This window comes from Notamacropus eugenii, chromosome 2, assembly GCF_028372415.1.
Source record: "Notamacropus eugenii isolate mMacEug1 chromosome 2, mMacEug1.pri_v2, whole genome shotgun sequence".
NCBI lineage: Eukaryota > Metazoa > Chordata > Mammalia > Diprotodontia > Macropodidae > Notamacropus > Notamacropus eugenii.
In genome coordinates, this window is record NC_092873.1 from 378851396 (window position 1) to 378872084 (window position 20689).

Below are 20689 nucleotides of genomic sequence, written 5' to 3' on the forward strand. Positions count from 1 at the left end.
ACAGTGGAAAGAGCATAGGACTTAGAGTAGGAAGACCTGAGTCTTCTGTTTGCCTTAGTTTCCTCTTCTGTAAAATGGGTATGATAATAACACTTACCTCCCAGGCTTGTTACAGCCACTCCCTCTGTCCATCCTTCCCCACCCCCCATCCCCACTTTAGCAGACCATGTTGTGACTTGCTACAGGTGAGAAAGCCTTCATCACCTGGAGACCAGTCTTCGAATGAACTTCTCCATACTTAACAAAGGTGCTCCTCAGATGACATTCATACAATCCATCACTTGGTGCATACTGGAAGCCTTTTCTTCCAGGTAGGACCCACCAGAACCTCCCCTCTGTTGATGTATATAGCCTTGTAGAAGTCACAGTCACCTCAATACCAGTGACTCATCAGACGAAGACTTTTCATGGAGGACAAAGGGAAGTCACTGCTAGAAAATTACCAATTCTATCTGCCCTCTAGCAGAGAAAGTCAAAAACACCCAGAATGGTTTGGGATAGTACTAGCGTCGTATACTTGAGCTAAGAATAAAAGCCACAAACCATAGCACTGGGAACCCAGATTCTAACTCAGTTTGTTGTGTGACCTTGGATAAGTTAATTAACTTCTCTGAACTATGGTTTTCTCCATCAATAGAGAGCAAACAGTCTGGCAAACAGGTGCAGAGATTTAGAGATGGGAGGGGCCTTGGAGGTTATCTAGTAAATAGCCCAGTCCCAGAGCAGGGTCTGTCTTTTGTCTATCTCTGTATTCCCAGATCTTAGCATACTGCCTGGCAAATGGTAGGTGCTTAATAAATGCTTATTAACCGACTGACTGATAGGCTTAGTCACAATGAGGAGTTACTGCGTGAGAATCGCTTAACCCAGCCAATTGCACTCTTGCCTATCAGATAACAAACATAGCACCAAGGTCTTTCTATGAAAAGCACCCACCTAGTGGACCCAAAAGTAACAGATGTCCATTTGCATACTATTTCTCACTTTGTTGTTCATTTACGGCCAACATGGCTCTGTTAAGAACACTATTCAGGTCTCCAGCCCACTCCCCACCTGCCCTGCAAGCAAGCAAGCACCCAGCACAGGCCTGTATGTGCTTCCACCCCTGCCAAGGCAGTTGGGGCCCTCACCCCCAGGACATGCCTTCTCACCTCCTCCTCCCCTGCCCCACCTGCCATTTCCCCTGGTTCCACCTAGAGCTGGCAGGAAGGGAGTCAAAGGTTTGAGGTTAAAAGGTGAACCCTTTGTAAACAGCAACTGAAAATCAAGAGGCCGGAAGACCCCCACCCCTAACTGGGGTAATATGTAAAAGCACCACGTGCTCAGCTGAGGGCCTCTCACCTCAATGTTCTCCAAGGTCTCTTCTGGATTAAATTGGAAATCCTATGAACTGTAAGAACAGCACCCACATCTCAGGTCTAGACTGGAAAATCTGCTTTCTTGGAGTTACATAACAGGAAATAACAAGTATTTCTCTATCTTTGTCATCTTCTTTGCTGTGCCTGGGTCAGTCAATCAGCCTGTTATGTGTCAGGTACTGTGCTCAGCACTGAGTCTATGGAGACACAAAAGGCAGAGCCCCTGCTCTCGAGGAGAAGACAACACAGAGCATGGACCTGGAGTCAGGAAGATTTGAGTTCAAATCTGGCCTCACACACTTACAAGCTAGGTGATCCTGGGCAGGTCATTTAACCCTGTTTGCCTCAGTTTCCTCACCTGTAAAATGAGCTGGAGAAGGAAACGATAAATCACTCCACTATCTCTGCCAGGAAAACCCCAAATGAGATCATGAAGCGTCAGACACAGTTGAAAATGACTGAGCAACAATCCACTTGAAATGACTGGAAGTAAAAGGCAGATAACAAGGGCAAGGCCTGAAACAGGAACCCTCTCACATCTCATTGTCTCTGCTACCTGTCCCTCATCTCCAGTCAGTTCAAGTAGATTGGAAGGACTCAACTGATCTGAGCATTCTAACTGGCTTCCCCACCCCCCACTATATAGATAAAGTCATTTGGGAGTTGGGATCATAAGATCAGGAAGGGGCTGCAAAAACAACCCAGTCCAATCCCTGCATTTTACTTATGAGGAACCTGAGGGCATGGAGGTTAAGTCCAAGGTCAAACAGGAGACAGGCAGAGCAGCTAAGTGGTTCCAGCAGAGTGAAAATAGGCTCGGGTTCAACTCCCATTACTAACCCTGTGACATTAGGCAAGTCCCTTCAAGTCTCTGAACCTCCTTTTCCTCAACTTCCAAAGGAGTATATTTGTACTACCCACCTCATAGAGGTGGGAGGACCAAATGAAGTAAAGGCTATATATATTTATATTTGTACTGTCTGTATTTTGATATATAATTGTTTTCCCCATTAGGAACTAAGTAACTCGTGCATAAAGATTGCTTCCTTCTTTGTATTTTTAGCCCCAATGCCAGGCACATAGTAGGCACTTTAATAAACACTGTTGATTGACTGAAAGTGCCATATATAAATGTGAGCGGTTACTCTTATCCTCATATCCTCCTATATTGTTGATATTGCCTTTACCTCTCTGGCATGCTTCTCTCTCAAAACCTCTCTGCCCTGTTCTTTCTCAAGGCTTCTTAACCTCTAACCTGACTTCATCTTGTTCCTCAATCCCCCTCCTAACAGAATGGAGAGCTCCTTCAGGGCAGCAACTATTTCATTTGGGTCTTTGTATGCTTGAGACAGTACCTGGCACATAGTAGGCATTTAAGAAATCCATAGGCTTATAGAACCACAGAGTGGGGAGAGATCTGAAAGGTTATCTCATCCATCCCCCTGTTCAATAATAACTCACATTATATCGCACTTTAAGGTTTATACACCCTTTCCTCATAATAACCCTGGGAGGTGGGTAGTAGTCAGTCAACAAGCATTTATTAAGCTTTTATTGTCAATTGGGAAGTCAGTCAACAAAAATTAAGCTCTTTCTATGTGCCAGCGCTATACTAAGTATTAGGGATACAAAGAAAGGCAAAAAGCACATAATTGTACAAAGATTTTTATCCCCATTTTGCAGGTGAGAGAACAGAGGCAATTCAAATAGTAAGCAGCAGAAGCTGGATACTGTGCCACAGAGCTATGTGGACCCAAGCATTGCCCAGAAGTTAGCCACCTGACCAGAAAGTGCAGCTAGTTAAACCCTACTAATCTGCTACTTCATGTGTGCTCACTAATTAAGTAAAATTAGTTTTTTTACTTAAAAAAAAAACTCAGTGAAGTCATACTCTGATGTCAGCATGCTAGAAAACCCAGAGACTAGAGGGTCCTTTCCTCCTCTTTGTTCTCTCTCAATCTGACATATTTTCACCTCCACATTTAACCACTGGTGTTACTGCTAGAGTAAAAATGGTTCCAAACACAGGTTCTGAAAATGGTCTGCCTGATTGACTCTTCAGAGGAAAAATCATAGGATTCTTGGCCTTGGGAGGTCCAGGCTGGGCCACAGTCAAAGTGCCCTCCCTCCTCTCCCCGACCTGCTCTTTCTTTTTTTTAGTCAAATTAGCTTTTTGGTGTTTTGATTGGAACACTGAAGAGGTTACCTAGTAACTACTAGGCTAGGCATTTCAGTTTTTATAAAGGAAAAGAACAAAACCACATGTGTGGGTTAAACACACCTTTTTCTTCACTGGGATCTTTCATACTCACAGAACCGCAGAATTTAGAGCTAGGAGAGGAAACCTGAGCAATCATCTGGTCCAGCCCTGACATTGTACAGATGAGGTAACTAAGAGGAATTGACTTGCCCAAGGTCATATGGCTAGTAAGAGGCAAAGCTGGGACAATTAAGCAGGTCTTTCTGCTTTCAGTCCAAAGATCTTTTGACTGGTAAAAATAAAAAACTCCACAACATTTGTACCCATGGTAGAAGAATGCTAGATAGATGGATGGATAAATAGGCAGCTGATAGATAGATAGATAGATAGATAGATAGATAGATAGATAGATAGATAGATAGATAGATAGATGGGTGGGTGGGTGGGTGGATGGATGGATGGATGGATGGATGGATGGATGGATGGATGGATGAAAAGAAGGAAAAATAGATAAATAGATACAAAACCTCAGAATGTCAGACTTGGAAAGCAGCTATATTCCAACCTATTCCTGACTGAGAATTTCCTCCATGACATGGCCAAAAAGTGGACATCTAACTTTTCTTTAAGGACCTCTAGAGAGGAGGAGATTCACTATCTCTCCTAAGGCACTCCATTCCACCTTTGACAAACTCTAATTGTTAAGAAAGTTATTGAAATCCCACCTCCTAAAAGAAGCCATTCCTATTCTCTCTTAATGCCTTCCCCTCTGTTGATTATCTCCAATTCATCTGACATGTGGCAGCTTCCTCTGAACATAGTTGTTTGTATATTGTCTTCCTCCTCAGATGGTGAGCCCCTTGAGGACATGGAATAGGTTTCATTTTACCTTTATCTGTATCCCCACCACTAACCACAATGCCTGGCACATAGTAGGCACTTAATAAATGTTTCTTGACTTGACTCATATTAAGCCAAAAATCTAATCTGCAACTTCTACCAATTGATCCTCATCTTTAGTAATAATTAGCAGTAGACACACCCAGAAACTCACGAGAGACAAAACTGAAGAAATCAATAAAATATAGTTTCAAATGTCTATAAACTATTGTACAAAGCACAGAAAATAAGCAAAGTGAACTAGAGATCCTTATGCTAGGCTGCACATTTGGCCTCATAGGTTTACTGAGACTCAATGGGATGTGACTAAAATGTGGATCTGGAAGCATATACCTTATTCCAAAAGAAGAAGATAGGAAGTAAGGAAATCTAGGAGCCACAGCAGGGCAGCGCAGGGGAGGGTATTTGGGTAAAGATGAAGAGAAGTCTGAAACAGAAACAATATTGTCATCAGAATATACAAGGCGGGGCTGGACCCCGCTCTAACGGCAAGCTCCTGGTTACATTTTCAGTGTGAACATTTATGCCTCAAAAATCAAAATGACTCCAAATCAGGGCTTGATTTATTGCTTCGTTAATTTTCTAAATTTAAGAAAATGTAATGCAAATGAAACTTAAAATTGTGTAGAGATAGAGAGAGACAGATACAGTTACAAACAGAGACAGAGACCTAGACCTCGACATAGATGTAGATATAGATTCCCCTACCATGGGAGCCTGGTTGTTAAATATCTACCAGCACACCACACCCATTTTGCTATGTAAACAGCGCTAGAGCTCAGAAGGGTGAAGCTGAAGGTTCTCAGAATGAAGTCATCACCAGACCAGATGCCTGAAAACTGGAGAATACTGCTACTCCTAACAGTAATAATAATAAGTATTTATATAGCGCTTTAAGGTTTACAAAGTGCTTTGCCTCATCATCTCCTCTGAGCTTCCCAGCACTCCTGACTATAGACCACTTGGGCACAAAAAGAAAATTGATGAGGAGTTTGGGAAATGGAAATTAGCATGTAGACTTGCCATGGTGAAGGGAGGTGGGGTGTCTACTGAAATGCCCTTTCTTTTCCCAAAGTAGAGAAGGTAGTTTAAACAACTTGCCTTCATGATTATTTCACCCTTTAAAAGGTATAAGGACCAATGAGAGGAACTGCTTTCTGTACCTGATTCTCATGACCCAGGTGGGATTGGTTGGTGGGGTAGGATGGCTCAGAACCTTAGGATATGTGGCCATTCCACGTTAGAAATTGTGTCAGATAAGAAAAGGAAGGCCAGGCGTAGTCACAGGTGTGTACCCTAGATTTGGGGAGAGCAAATTTTGAATAGTTCAGCAAAAGCTTAAGTGAAATTTTCTGCAGGGGAATTCAGCCTTTGAAAGAATGGGAATCTCTGGAGACAGGAACTCCAAAGACAAAGAAAAATAATTGCAATGAAAAAGAAAAGGGACCACTCTCTAAAGAAGAACAAGGAATAGATTAAATTCTTTAAATAGTATGTTCCCCCATAGAATGCAAACTCCTTGAGGTCAGAAATTGTTATTGTTTCCTCAGGATCTTGCATGTATCAAGTGCTTAACAAATTTGGATAGACAGAATTAGAGGAAGAAAAAAAGATGGAAGCAGAGGAAGCCATCAGAGGATGAAGGTGAAAGTGTAGTATCGTCCTGGGGGAACAGGGTCAGGAGTACTGCAGTTCAAAATGTGCTGAGACTGGTAAGGAAAAGTAGAGCTGTATAAAAATGAAAAAGAAGAGGCTGAAAGAAGGGACAGAACAGCTGCTCCAGGTTGGTAGAGCAATGTAGCAAACAAGAGAGTGGAGGCAGGAGTGCTCGGCTAAAAATTTGTGTTCGTTTTCTCTACCAAAGAGAAGGATCTTTGGACAGAATAAAAACAGTTAATGAGGAAATGTAAACCTCAGATAAAGAGGGAGATCCTGAGAAAGGACCTTTGGTGACTTAATGTCACTGGACCCAGAGAAGGGGGAAAACGGAAGAGAATAAGAATGTATATAGCACCTACTATGTGCCAAGCACTGTACTAAGTACTTTTTTGCAAATATTATTTCATTTAATCCTCAAATGAATTATATTCTAAGGTAGGGTGAAAGAATTAGCAGATGTGATTCTTGAGCCACCATTAGAAACTTTTTTTAGAGATCATGGCAAACAGGAAAGGTATCCCAGGACAAATCCAGGCAAATGTCTGGATTTTCCACAAAGGGAAGAGAATGGAATCTGCAAATTATAGCTCAATGAGCTTGACTTTTTTCTGCCATCTAGTCCAACCCACACCTGAACAAGAATGCCCTCCACAATCTATCTGACAAGGAACAACCAGATAGTGTAGTAGATAAAGCACTGGCCCTGGAGTCAGAAGGACCTCGGTTCAAATCTGGCCTCAGACACTTACTAACTGTGTGACCCTGGGCAAGTCACTTAACTCGGATTGCCTCAAAAAAAAATTACCTGATTGTGGTCTTCCCATCTTTGCTCAATGACATCTAGTGAGAGGGAATTCACTCCTTCCTGGGGCAATTCCTTCAGCTTTTGGACAGCTCCAGTTGTTAGAAAGCTTTTCTTGGCATCGAGCCTAAATTCACCTTGCAACTTGTACACATTACTCCTGCCTCTTTTTCTGGGGCCAAACAGAAAAAGTCTGATCCCTCCTCCACATGTCAGTCCTTTGTGAAGACAGCTATCAGGTCCCTACCACTGAGTCATTAATGATTACCCTTTGGGTCCAATCATTCATCTCCTTCTGCCTCTCCCTAATTGTATTATCATCTAGCCCACGTCTCTGCAATTTTTTCCCTTCAGGAATTGTGTGAAACACTTTGTCTAATGCAGAGGTTCTTAACCCTTTTGGGGTCAAGACTGATGAAGCCATTTGGCAGACTGATGAAACCTATAGATTCCTTCAGGATAATGGTTTTTGTTGCTTAGTTGTTTCAGCCATGTCCCACTCTCTGTGACCCCATTTGGGGTTTTCTTGGCAAAGATACTTCAGTGGTTTGCTATTTCCTTCTCCAGCTCATTTTACAGATGAGGAAACTGAGGCAAACATGGTGAAATGACTTGCTCAGAGTCACCCAGTTAGTAAGTGTCTGAGGTTGGATTTGAACTCAGAAAGATAAGGCTTCCTGATCCAGACCCAGATCTCTAGCCACTGTGACCTAGCTGTTTATAAGTGCATAAAACAAAATTTAAAAGATGACAAAGGAAGTCAATATATTAAAATACAGTTATCAAAATATTTAAAAACCAGGTTTACAGACATCAGCTTAGGAACTCCTGCTCTAATGCCCTGCTAAAATCTAGGTGAACCATATCAACCCATTCCATGTTAGATTATTCCCATGTTCTACCAGTCTAACAACCCAGTTAAAAAAGGAAATAAACTGAGTCTAGCAAGACCTATTTTTGATGAAGCCTACTAGCTCATAACTGTCATCAGTTTCTTTTCTAGATGTTCCCTAAGCAATGCCTTGATAACATGCCCTAGAATTTTGTCAGGAATCAAAGCCAAGTTCACTGACCTAGAGTTCGAAGACTTGCCTCTCTTCTCTTCCTGAAATTGACCATGGTTGCCATTCTTCATGCAGTTGCATCTCTCCCATTCTCCATGAGCTTTCAAAACCAACTGTCATTGGGTCACCATACAAGTGGTCGTCTCCCCTTCATTCGAGGACTTCCCGTGAGAGGGAACTCATTCTTTTTTCACTTTGGGACAGCTCCGGTTGCAAGAAAGCTATTCTTGACATCAAGCCTAGACAAATTCCAATGCTTTCAACTCTTTAATGACAAGTAAGGCCATTATATCTTCCTAATTTCTACCTGCCTTTTACACTATTAGGCAGCTAAGTGGCACAAGTGAATAGGTCACTGACTTTGGATTCAGAAAGCCCTGAGTTCAAACCTGGCCTCAAATACTAGTTGTACAATATTGAGCCAGTCACTTAAGTTCTCTGTGACTCAGTTTCCTCATCTGTAAAATGGTGATAATAATAGCATCTGCCTTCCAGGGTTGCCATTAGGAAAAGATTTCTATAAAGTGCTTTGTAGTCCTTTAATCATTATACAAATATTCATTATTATTCCTAATATTGCTATTTTGATTCTTTGCAGTAAAACCTCAGTTGCTAAGGGGCAAGAGCATTCCCTTCCTGTGCAAGGGAAATGCAACATATTCATTACTGTTCCAATGACTGTTTGCTTCTCAGGGGCTTTTGCCACAAGCCCAAGAGATACAGGATACCAAATAGTAGCACATTGGTTCACAGATTTAGAGCAAAAAAAGACCTTGGATCTCATCTAGTCCCGCATCCTTATTTTAGAGATGAAGAAACTAGGTCCCAGAGGTGATAAATTATTTCCACAAGGTCACAGAGCTAGTAGTAACACAGTCAAGATTTGAACTCAGGTCCTCTAATTCCAGATAAAATATTCTTTCCACTGTAGTATTATCTCTCAATTAATTTATCATGATTATAAGTTGGTAGGTTGTTTAACCTGGAAAAAACTCTTTTGTTGTTGTCATTCAGTCATTTTAGTCATGTCAGACTTTTTGTGACTCCATTTAGAATTTTCTTGGAAAAGATACTAGAGTGCTTTGCCATTTCCTTCTCTGACTCATTTTACAAATGAGAAAGCTGAGGCAAGCAGGACTTAGTGACTTGCCCAGGGGCACCAACTAGGAAGTGTCTGAGGCCAGATCTGAACTCTCAAAGATGAGTTTTCCTGACTCCAGGTCCAGTGCTCTATGCGCCCCCTCCCAACAAACCCGAGAGATTATCTAATCCTCATTTTGTAGATTAGGAAACTGGGGGTCTACAAAAAGGAAGTGACCTGTTCAAGGTCACTCAGTGAATAATAAAAATGAGATTTAAACACCAGTCTCTTAATGCCAAAGACTGGTTCTTTCCATTATATCCCATTGCCCTCCTGCATTGTGGTAAATGATTGGGAGTTGGGCCAGTATAGCCAAATGGAAAGAATGCTGTATTTGGAGTTGGATAACACAGGTTTGAATCCCAGTGCTATTAGCTGTGTGAGCTGTAGGCAAGTCACTAACCTCTCTGGGTCTCAGTCTCCTTATCTATAAAACAAAGAGTTTGGACTATAAGGTCCCTTCTAGCTCTGTGTTTATCATCCTATGATCCCTGGGAATCGTGCAATTCAATCCTCTCCTTTTTTAAAAGAAAAACAGTGACTTTATCCAATGTCTAATGTAAGTAAAAGAGTCTGAATTCAAATTCTGGTCTTCTATCTCAAAAAATAAAAAATCAGGTTCTCCTCCCACTGTTCCACAATGGCAATGCCTTCCTACTCATTAGGAAATACCCTGAAGATCAGTATGTTCTCATTAAAGTTCAAATTATAGAACTGCAGTGTTAGAAGAGGCTCAAAAAAATCCAACCCAACAACCTCTACCTTGCAGATAAGGAGACTAAGGCCCAGAACCTGCCCATAAGAAACAGAAGAAACCTTGCAGGATTATCAATTCCTCCTCTCCAGAGGACAGAATTGCACTGTCCTACTTCCTCCTCCCTTGATAACAATAATTGCTTATACTTATATAGCACTTTAAGGTTTGCAAAGTGCTTTACAGATATTATCTCTTTTGAACCTCCCAGCAATCCCATGATGTAAGTGCTGCTGTTATTCCCATTTTGCAGATGAGGAAATTGAGACTGAGACCGGTAATGTAGCTTGCCTAGGGTCACGTAGCTAGCAAGCATCTGAGATCAGATTTGAACTCAGGATTTCCTGACCACTCTTTCCATTTTGTTACCTGCCAACTTCTCTGAATACCATCAGCAGAGCTGAACAAAGCCTCAGAGGTTTCCAGATAGCCTTGGAAAAGAGGAAAATGGGAGAGGAGTAGAGGAAAGGAAGACAGAAGGGGAAAGAAAGGGAAACAGAAGGAAAGCAAGTAAGAAGGGAAATGGAAAAGGGAAAAAAGGCAGAGAAAAGACAGAATGATACATAATGAAGCCCAGAGAGAGAAGGCTACTAATGCTTGCCTTAGGCCTTAATGGCTAGCTTATTATGCTAGAGTTTGGTCCAAACTATACTGACCCTGCTGTGCCCTTTAAGGAGCACAAGGAGGGGCCAAGAGGGCAGCATCTGACAAATCCACTCCAGTCTGATGGATTGACTCCTGGCTTGGCGTATGCCTCACTCTACTATTTAATCAGAAATTAATTCCAGTCACAGCAAACCCTAGGGAGTGATCTGGGTGAAATTCTAAGACTGGAAAGTATCCCAAAAATCCATTTAGTCTGTTCCCACTGCCTGCACATAGGACTGAATCTGAGCCATCTCCCAAACTCACCTCTTCATAAATATGACCAGAGAAATAGAAGGAAAAACTTCCCAACAATGAGATCAATCCAAAAGAGAAATGGGCTGCCACTGAGTAGTGAATTCTCCATCCTTAGAGGTGTTCAAGAGGCTGGCTGACCATTCACTGTGGATATTGTAGGGAGTTCACTGTACGGGGAGGGGGTTGAACTAAGTACCTTCTGAAGTCCTTCCTACCACTCTCTAATCCTATGAAATAGGCCTAAGTGGCCAAAAGTAATGGCTGTTGGGAGTTTGATTTTTTTTTCCACCTCTTGCTGAATGTCACTGTAATGTAGGGAACTCCTCCTGTGCACCAGCCAAACATTTCCCTCTACTGTGTTTCATCTCATCACACCTTGACTTTTCTTATAATCATTTTGAAAAATAGCTTTTGCCTCTTCATTTCTCCTCCCCCTTCCCCTCTCTAGGAGATCAGCTTGGCCACAGGGAGTGGGTGAGCCTGGGTGGGGTGGGAGGAGGAACAAAGCATAAGAAAAATACATCAGTTTCAGTTTGGATTTTCCCCAAAAGAGAAAAGTGACTAGACTGTTGCTCCCCATAGCCTTCCTCTCTATAACAACGTGGTCCCTTTGCAGGGTAGCCTGCTTTCTTCTTTCTCTGTGTGTGTTTCTCTCTGAAAGAGAGAGGAGGGGATGGAGAGAGGGAGAAGGAGGAGAGAGGCGAAGAGGTAGGAGGGCAAGAAAGAGAGAAAAAGAAGGAAAGAGGAAGGGAGAGGGAGAGAGAGAAACAGCTAAGAATGAACAAGTTAATCCACCTGCCACTGGGGCTGAGTAAGGCAGCATTTCATCAATATACATCCACCCACTCACAATTTCTCTCTCTCTTTCACGCAGGCACACATGCACACATATATTATCCTCTCCCAAAGTGTACTTTACAAATAATTACAACAAATCCCAAGCAACCCTGTCTCTGTTTTACATAGATCTTCATCTGGGACCTGGGACCTCCACAGAGACTGCTCAATTTTTAAAAAGCATCTTTTTTTCCCAATGGCCCCACAAACCAGTCTTTCTGATAGATATAGTGAGAGTAATATAGAAGCCCTAAAAATTATTCCTATCTAATTTAATACAGGAGATAAATGTGCCAGCAATTACAAACCCCATGCCTGAGCATGTGGGTAATATTGTCTATGGGGAACCTAGCCGGGAAGTCCAGGCACGTTATAGTCTTTCCCCCTAGGACAGCTATAAATAGGCAGATGACATGCCAAGTAGAAGGGTATATACAAAGTTAGCCGTACCCTTTGTGGGTTACAAGCATTTGACTCAAAGCCTGTCCCCAAAGGTTATAAATAAAGCAGCCACCACCCTTTGAGGGAAGAAAGCTTCCTTATCTATCTGACTAAGCAGAGCCACTCTCTCCCCCAATTCAGGACTTTGATACTCTGTGGAATCCAGACAGAAGAAGCTCATAACCTTGCCCCTGAAGGATGATCCTTTGGTGTCATGTCTCTATGCTATTCATCTGAACAGGGGCCTCCCATGCCAGGATCTATTTATCAAAGCTTGTCTTTGCACAGAGGAAAGACCTGTACAGAGATATTTGTCAATTTAGCGGCAGTCTCAGAATGCTAGAAATGTTAGACTCTTGAACACTCTGAAATTCTCCCCAGAATATCATGTGCACATGAAAATATGGCACAGGATGAGGTGGAAACCAGGACAACCTTGTCCACTTCTCAGAAACCTCAGGAAGCCTTTAGTTCCCAGGCTAGTTTGCCAAGAAACAAATGGCAAGACTATTGGTTACTCTATCCTCCATTTGAATAACCAGATGAACAAAGAAGGAAGATGACTCAGTCCTGAAGCAGACTGGAAGATCACCTTTCAGGCTGTGGGCTTGAAGTCAGGAAGATCTGAGTTCAAATCCAGATTCAGACACTTACTAACTATGTGACCCTGGATGAGTCAATAAACCTCTCTTAGCCACAGTTTCTTCAACTTTAAAATGGGGGCAATAGGGGCACCTTCCTCGAAGGGTTGTTGTGAAGATCCAATTTTTATAAAAAGTTCTTAGCATAGTCTTTAGCACTATATAAACATTTACTCCTTTTCATTGACCTTTCCCCCATCTCTTTAAAAATATTCATTGGTCTAAGATTGGATCAATCCTACTTGAAGGCCAGAGTAGACTCTTAAGGACTAGTTCACCTACACCTAAGACCCAGTATATCAACTCTACCGCTACAAATCTGCAGAGACTAATGAGATTCTACTCTTTGGTAGATGAAGAAAGCAATGGCACTCAAGGCCCATAGTTGGTCTCCTCTGGGCTTGCTAAGGAAAAATGATTTTCCATGATGAACTCTCCTGTATTTTAAGAAGAGTAATTGGCAGCCAGAAAGCATCCTTGCCCAAGGCAGGTTCCATAGCTCCAGGTGAGGATTGGGTCCAGATGACAAACAGACAGGGCACCTAGAATTTAAGCAGGTTCACAGAGTGCCCTCTGCTCAAAGACTCTAATGTTACCATGGTATGCTTGGAAAGGAAAAAAGGCAGTGGACAGGGAATGCCTCTGGGTATATGGAAAGAGCAACCAGGAGATTTTAGAGCAAAGGTTCTTAAATGAGGTCCAAGAACTTGTTTGATTTTGTTTTTTAATATGTCTTGATGATTGTTTTTCAATATAATTTACATCCTTTGCAATCCTGTGTATTTGATTTTGCACATTTAAAAATATTATTCTGAGAACAGAGTCCATAGGCTTCACTAGAATGCCACTGGGGTCTATAACATACAAAAAGGTTAAGAAATCTTTATCTGGGAGTCATGAGGAGGATTAAAGAGAGGATTCTCTTAACGGGTCATGCCAGAGCCAGAACACACCCCTGAGGCAGAATTTCCTGGCTTCTTCCAAGATGGAACATCAAACCCCTCATTCTCCCAGACTAGCAGGAAAACCGAGCATGCAGATAGATTGCATCAGCTGGACAGAGGCACCAGTTCCCACATAGAGCCCTGAGAGAGGGAATTCCACATGGTGGGGAGGTTTTCCCAAGCCTAACTAAGACCCAGAGAAAAACAACCTTCTTTCTGGATCCAGGGAGGGAAGAAGAAGGACTAAGGGCTTTGTCCCCATCAAGGTTCTGTGATCAATGTGTGGGGGAGGCCTGATATCTAAAGAAGCTTCCAAAGCTACCCCAAATGGAAATGCACCCTCCCAAGAATTTTCAAAATGCTTTTGAGGAATCCCCAATGCAGTCAGTATCTTGCTATCTCTGACTGCTGCTATCTATATGAAGCGCCATTTTAACCAGAATTTTTCCAACAGGCACTCCAAGAGGCACTTCTACCTGTAGTTGCTTAAAAAAACCCACAACTCTCCAAATGTGAATGTAGTTGTTCTCAAAGATGGCACTGGGCTTCTATCAAAACACATAATCAAATCGAATCAAATTAAAACAATATCAAAACAAATAATAACAATAGACATAAAAGCAATACTTTAAAACTTACAAAGCCCTTTACCTTTGTATTCATGTTAGCCCCATCACAACCAGGTGAAGTGCTATTTTCCCCACTTGACAGATGAGGAAATTGAGTCTTAGAAAATGACTTAATCATAGGCACAAAGCTAGTGATTATATATAGGAGGCAGGATTTGAATCCAGTCTTTGCTGACTCTCATGACACCAATTTGAGAAATAATGTGGCATCATACAAAGTGCATCTGGCATCAGAGAACCCAGGTTCAAATCCTAGCTGTATGACTTTTGGCAAATCACAGTTACTCTGGGCCTTGGTCTCTTCATCTGTAAAATGAGGGGGTTAGACTGCATGGTCTCCAGGATCCCTTAGCAGCACAAAATTGTATAACCTCTGATCTAAGTCCATCACTCTACTGTATCATAATGCCTCACACACAGAAATATTCCCTAAAGTCTTTTTTAAAAGGCTCCATCTCTCCTGTTAAGTGCAGGGATGTTTCCATTCACATCTCCAGAACAGAAGTCCCTGTAACCACCACACACACATACACACACACACACACACACACACACACACACACACATACACACACAAACACCTTTTCTGGTAGTACTGTTCCCAAGCACTCCTGGTAGAAAGAATGCCTGTCTCTAAATATACCTTCTTCCAAATGTCTATATTATGAAATCCCCACATTTCCTTATTAGTAACTCACTCCTGGCAACACCCAGCCTTAACCTTCACTGTGGCTTTACCTAGTGGGGTAGACTGGGAAATAGAAACTGATATGTGATACAATGGATAGGGCCATTGACTTAGAAGTCAGCAAGACCATGTTCAAATCCAGATTCAGACACTTATTAGTAGTGTGGCAAATCACTTAACCTCTGATGGGCTCAGTTTCCTCAGTGGTAAAATGGGAATGATAACAGTACCTACCTCACAGATCTATTGTAAGAATCAAATAAATAACAATTAATGATAATAATAATAACAGCTACCATTTATATAGCACTTACTAGGTACCAGACCCTGTGCTGAGAGCTTTACAGTTATTATCTTATTTGATCCTCGTAACAACCCTGGGAGATAGGTGCTATTATTATCACTGTTTTATAGATGAGAAAACTGAGGCAGACAGAGGTTAAGTGATTTACCCAGAGTAACACAACTAGTGTCTGAGATCAAATTTGAACTCAGGTCTTTCAGACTCCAGACCAGGCACTTTATTTGCTGTACCACTTAGCTGATCATATTTCTAAAAAGGGCTTACCACAGTACTTGGTAGATAGTTAGAGCTAGATAAATGTTTATTCTCTTTCTCCCCCCTCCATAGTGTATTCTTTACTTATTTTAGATCCTACTTATACTAATAGCTGTTGCACATTCATTTTTAATATTTTTAAGACATGCAACATCCCAACATCAAAAGGTTAAGTTCCATTTTGGGGACTCATTCCCATCCAACTATCTCTTGGCCTGAGTAGTCAGGAAGGCAGAAAAACAACAAATACGTGACCTGTCTCTCTTCCACACTGGGAGAAAAAGTAACCCAGTTGTAAAGTTTTTCCAAAAAAACTGCCAGGAGCAATTAATTTTGTGACCACTTGAGCACATCCTTCAGGAAATAATTCACTCTTCCAGTACCTTCCTCCTATACCACCTAGGATACTGAGCTACTTTACCAAGGGCCTTTCTGTGGAAGCTGTCTTTCCACCAAAAGGGCTCTAGTTAATTTTCATTTCCAGGCAGGGCTGTACATAAACCACTCAAGGCAGGATATCTTAAAAACTCATTAGTAAAGAAGTTTCCCTACCAGCACCCTCATCCCACCTTCAATTACCCATCTGTGTATATCCACTCTCTAACTCGCAGGAAGTTCTTCTTCAATCCAACCCAAACCCTTCTGGTTATGATCTAACCCTGCTGCTTCCTCCATTCTCCTGAATGGAGATGGAAAAACAGTTGGCCATCCTCCTCCTTGTTCCAATTATTCATATATAATGATTGACTTCCAGTCTATGCCACCAGGCTTCTTCTACTTCTAGGGACATACCCTCACAATGCCATCAGCCAGTTTTCTCCAACCTGTTAAGGTCCCCAACTAAAAGCAGAGCCAGAGTGCAGAGTTTAATTTTTTAAAGGGAAATTCTAATCACTGCCTTTCACCATTAAATAGGAAAAAAGTTCAAATAGTGATCACCATACATCAGCACCAATATGGAAAGAAAGCAGTCACCTTCCTTTCACACTGGAATCAAAAAGCCAAAGGAAAGGAATGTCAGGGCTCTGGTTGATATGAGTCTCTGAGCTTCTGAACATATGAATGCCCTAATATTGGAAAGTACAAACCATCTCAAATGCCCACACCCCCGAGATCCTCACCTGGCAAAACAGAGACCTACAATGGCTTGGACAGCTCCCCCTCCCCTCGGCCCTCCCCATTCATACTACTCCATCAGCAGCAGCATCTATTTCACAGAAGGTAAAAATGGCAGTTAGCTATGGTAAGAAATTAGACTGAAGCTCTATCTACATTTGACTAGAACCACGGATGTTTCCGGAGTCCTAGAGCCTGGCTGCCTGCCAGGTGTGGCCAGGGATGGCATTTCGATTTTGATCTGGCATCCCCCAAATTCGTGGGGATTGCCCTGATTTCTCCAATCTGGAACTCCCGGATTCCCTGAACTGGACCCTTGCCTGGGCTATACCAGGAGCTCTTCCCACACGTTAATGCTCGGCACTAACTAGAGCTGAGGGGTGGGGTCCAGTGTGATCTGTAAAGCAGAGCTCTAATCAGCCCTTCCAGAGAATGTATTCGGCAATAGCTTGGACCAGGGAACTAGGAGCAGCCTCCATAACGCGGGGAAGGGGAGACGGGGGGAGGGGGAGAGGAGATGAGTGGGCTGCGTGAGCTGTGATTTACAGGGGAAATCCGGGCACTACTCGTGGTTCTGGGAATGGGGAGGGCTCCTGAGTGACTGGGGCTAAAACATTCGTTGGGAAACTGCCCCGGGGAGGACGTGAGCTCCCGACAACTTGCCCCCATCCCCTCCCCAGCCGCAAGATCTCCCCGTTCTGGTGACTCCGACCGTCAGACAGGTCTGCCCTGCTCTTGGGGTAGGCTGGGGCGAGGGCACTTGGTCCCTTACGGTGGGAAAAAGACGGGGATTGGGGGAAATCCGAGCAGCACCTCCCGGGTTTGGGTGGCTAGATTTCAACAAGGAATGTGACAGCCTCACAGCAGCTGTGTCCTGCCTAAAAGGAGCTCTATTTAAAATCTTTCAACAGCTGAACAGCATCGAGGAACCCCTCCCATCAACTCCCCAGCACCAACCTCTCTCTCCGCAAAGCCCCTCCACCCGCATACACCTCCCCTAATAAATTTAAAAAATAAAAAATAAACCCAGAAATCCAAGCCACAGAACGGACACGCACACACACGCACGCGCGCGCACACACACACACACACACACACACACACACACACACACACACACACACACACACACACACACTTCAAAAAATCCAAGCGGGTCCTTAGCCTCACAGAGTGAAGGAGGGTAACTGGGGAGCCATTCACCGGATCAGACAGAAGCCCACCTTCCTCCCCCTCCCCCCATGCCGTTCGGAGGAGGAAACTCCCACCTCCCGGAGTCCCCTCGGCGAGAGAGAACCCCCTCCTACCTGCTTGGATTTGTGCTACAGGGGAATGACCGAACCAAGCAGGCAAATGATACTCAAGAGGCTGGTCCTTTGCCGAAGCCATCCTTGTTCCCTTGCTCCTGCGGGCAGACATCTCTTTTTTTTTTTCCTCCCTGGGAGCACGGAGATGGGTTGAGGGGCGAAGATGGATAGAGTTGGGGAGTGGGGGGTGATGGGCCAGGCTCCCGCTAACACTGGTTTGCCTTTGCTGTCTGCATGTTTAAGAGATGTCAGGAGCTTTGGAGACAGAAAAGGCAAAGACAATGTGTGTGATGCAAAGTGAGGCCGGGCTGCTTTTCTTCGGTAACTAACACCTGTAGCCATTTTTGTTGGGGGAATGTTTACAAGGCACTAAACTGGCTGATTCTGAGCCCCCTTTCCATGAGTGAGGGAGACACTGTTTCATTCTCCTGTGTGTTTGCCCCCAATACACCAGGGAAGCTACAGCCACCATACTTTACTATTTGCCACAAGTCTCAGAGGGGAGAGGACAAGATTAGAAACTTGGGAGGCAGGGGAAGGAGAGGGTGAGGGACAGAGGGGCCTGGAGAGATTTTAGTAAACTGACCTCATACAAACATTTCTGTATTTTTTCACCTTGGGAAAATGGAGAGAGAGCGATGGAGTGGAGGTTGGTGGAGTGGGATGGGAATAGCAGGGACAGGCAAATATCACATTTAGGCAAAGTGTATGTAATTAATTGGTGTGTTAAGCGGCAGGTTTATGCTTTAGTACAAATGAGCCAGGAGGAGAAAATAACCGATTTCTCAGAAGGGATTCTTTAATCCTACCTAATACTGCATCTGAAAAACAGAGAAAGTGTTGGGGAGGGGGGCGGGGAGTTCTCCTAAGGAAAATGAATTCTCCCTTGATTTAGAAAGAAAGCCATGGGAAGTTAAGAGTGTTCAGCCATACAACTAAAAAAAATTCCTCTCCTCACCCCTGTCTCTGTCTCTCTCCTTGCTACCTACATTCCTGTCTCCTTTTGTTAAAGGGATAAAGAGAAACCGAAGCCCCTACCTTTGAGTATAACCCCCAAGAGAGCTCGGTCTCTATCACCATAACAACAATGCCAAACATCCCAAAAATCAAAGCATAGTCACTCAGCCGTTTCCTCTTTTCAAACAAGGCTCTCCTGTGTCCCAGTTTATAGCCGATATTTTGGTTTTTCCGTTTATTGGCCTTGGGGAAGGTGCTGATGCTGCTGGTGCCGGAGTGCTGGTGGTTGTGGGTGGCATTTGGATGATGGAGCAGGGTCTGATTGGAATGGTGATCCTCCCGGGAAGAAATGACAATCTCGGGTGGATTGCTGGAGCTAAAGATCTGAAGGGGTTGGCTTTCAGGCTCAGACTCTATGAGGTTTCTCCTGGAGGCACTTAGCCTGCTCAAGGGTTTCATCACCCCACCACTGTACTTGCACGAGCTCATGGCTATCTCCGTGAAAGGGTTGCTATCTCTCCTGTGGACCAGTGGGCTTGCCTGTCTGTGCTTGCAGCCTCCTCCGGCCCCACTTGTAGCTGTTGAACTTGGAGAATGGCCAACCAAGTGGTCATTCAGATTGAGCTGGCTGCCTTGCCTAGAGGAAGGGTGGAGGATGGTGGTAGAGTTGGAGGAAGGTGGGGCCCTGAAAGCGGTGGGAGAAGAGTGCAGCAGGCTGTGATGGAGAGGTTGGCTCTGGAGTTGGTTGAGCTGGGCGAGGGGCCTTGAAGTCTGGGGTGCCAGTGCTGGGGGCTGCTGCTGCTGCTGCTGTTGCTGCTGCTGTGGGGCCAGTTGTGCCGGGGCCGGTGGTGGTGGAGGCTGCTGTGGCTGCTGCTGCTGTTGCTCATCCCCCGAAGATGGACAGGGACACTTCATATCTTCATCCAAGTCTCCCACCCCAGAGTCATGGAAGTGCCCAGAAGTGTCCATCTTGGGGATTAGTTGGATTCCCTTCCACAAACCCCCCACCCCAATTCTGCTCTCTCTCTCTCTGGAGATTTCCTCAAAGAAAGACCGGCATCCGAGATCCAAAGCCAGAGAGTGTCTTGGCTCTGATCCTCTTTTCTTTGGCTTGGTTCGGTTCTCTGGGGCTGCCTAGAGTCCGGATGCTGCCAGTCAAGAATGCATTGTAGTGGGAAGGGGAGGAAGAGGAGCTGGGGTGGGGGGGGAAAGAACTCTGCTTCTAGAGGTGATCTTTAGAAGAGTCTCAGGCAAGGGTCAGCTCCACTCGGCTGAGGCTCAATAGCTTTCCTCTCCTTCTCCTCCTTCCACTGTAATATTGTAAGCCAAACCCACTTATTAGCAGCTGGTCTCATTGGCTTGGCTTAACTCTCCAACCACAGCCTAACAACGCCCCCTTCACAATGCTCCTCCTAAAAGAGGAGGTTCTCCCAGCCTCAGCCCACAGAGAGGGTGCACAGTCTGGAGGCTGCGCAGAGGGCTGGGAGTTGTAGTTTCTCTTGCCTGACGTCTGAAGCAGCTGCCTTCTTCCCTTTCTGACAGGTACAAGGAATCTGTCGATCCCAAAGGAATAAGAGATGCAGAGGACCCAGTAAGAGAAGGGGGAGGGCCAGAAGGCTGAGGGGAATGCTGTGAGAGGGCATGTGGGGGAGGGGGTGTCGATGGAAAGTTCCATTCATGCATACTTACGTTGTTAGAGCTAGAATAGAGCCTAGATAGCATTTGTCCAGTTCACTGCCCTCCTTGGGCCTCAGTTTGCTCATCTGTAAAATGGGGGGATTGGAATGGA

The 20689-nt window shown here is 44.0% G+C and overlaps 1 protein-coding gene across 1 annotated transcript in view; it reads right to left on the bottom strand.

Moving 5' to 3' along the window:
• The window catches only part of KCNN3 (potassium calcium-activated channel subfamily N member 3), a 282492-nt gene extending 262278 nt beyond the window's left edge, over positions 1 to 20214 (bottom strand). The window contains exon 1 of the mRNA XM_072647120.1: positions 18982 to 20214. Coding sequence (XP_072503221.1) covers positions 18982 to 19869 — 888 coding nt within the window. The 5' untranslated portion in view covers positions 19870 to 20214. The remainder of the gene's footprint in view (positions 1 to 18981) is intronic.
• Between the last annotated feature and the right edge of the window lie 475 nt (positions 20215 to 20689).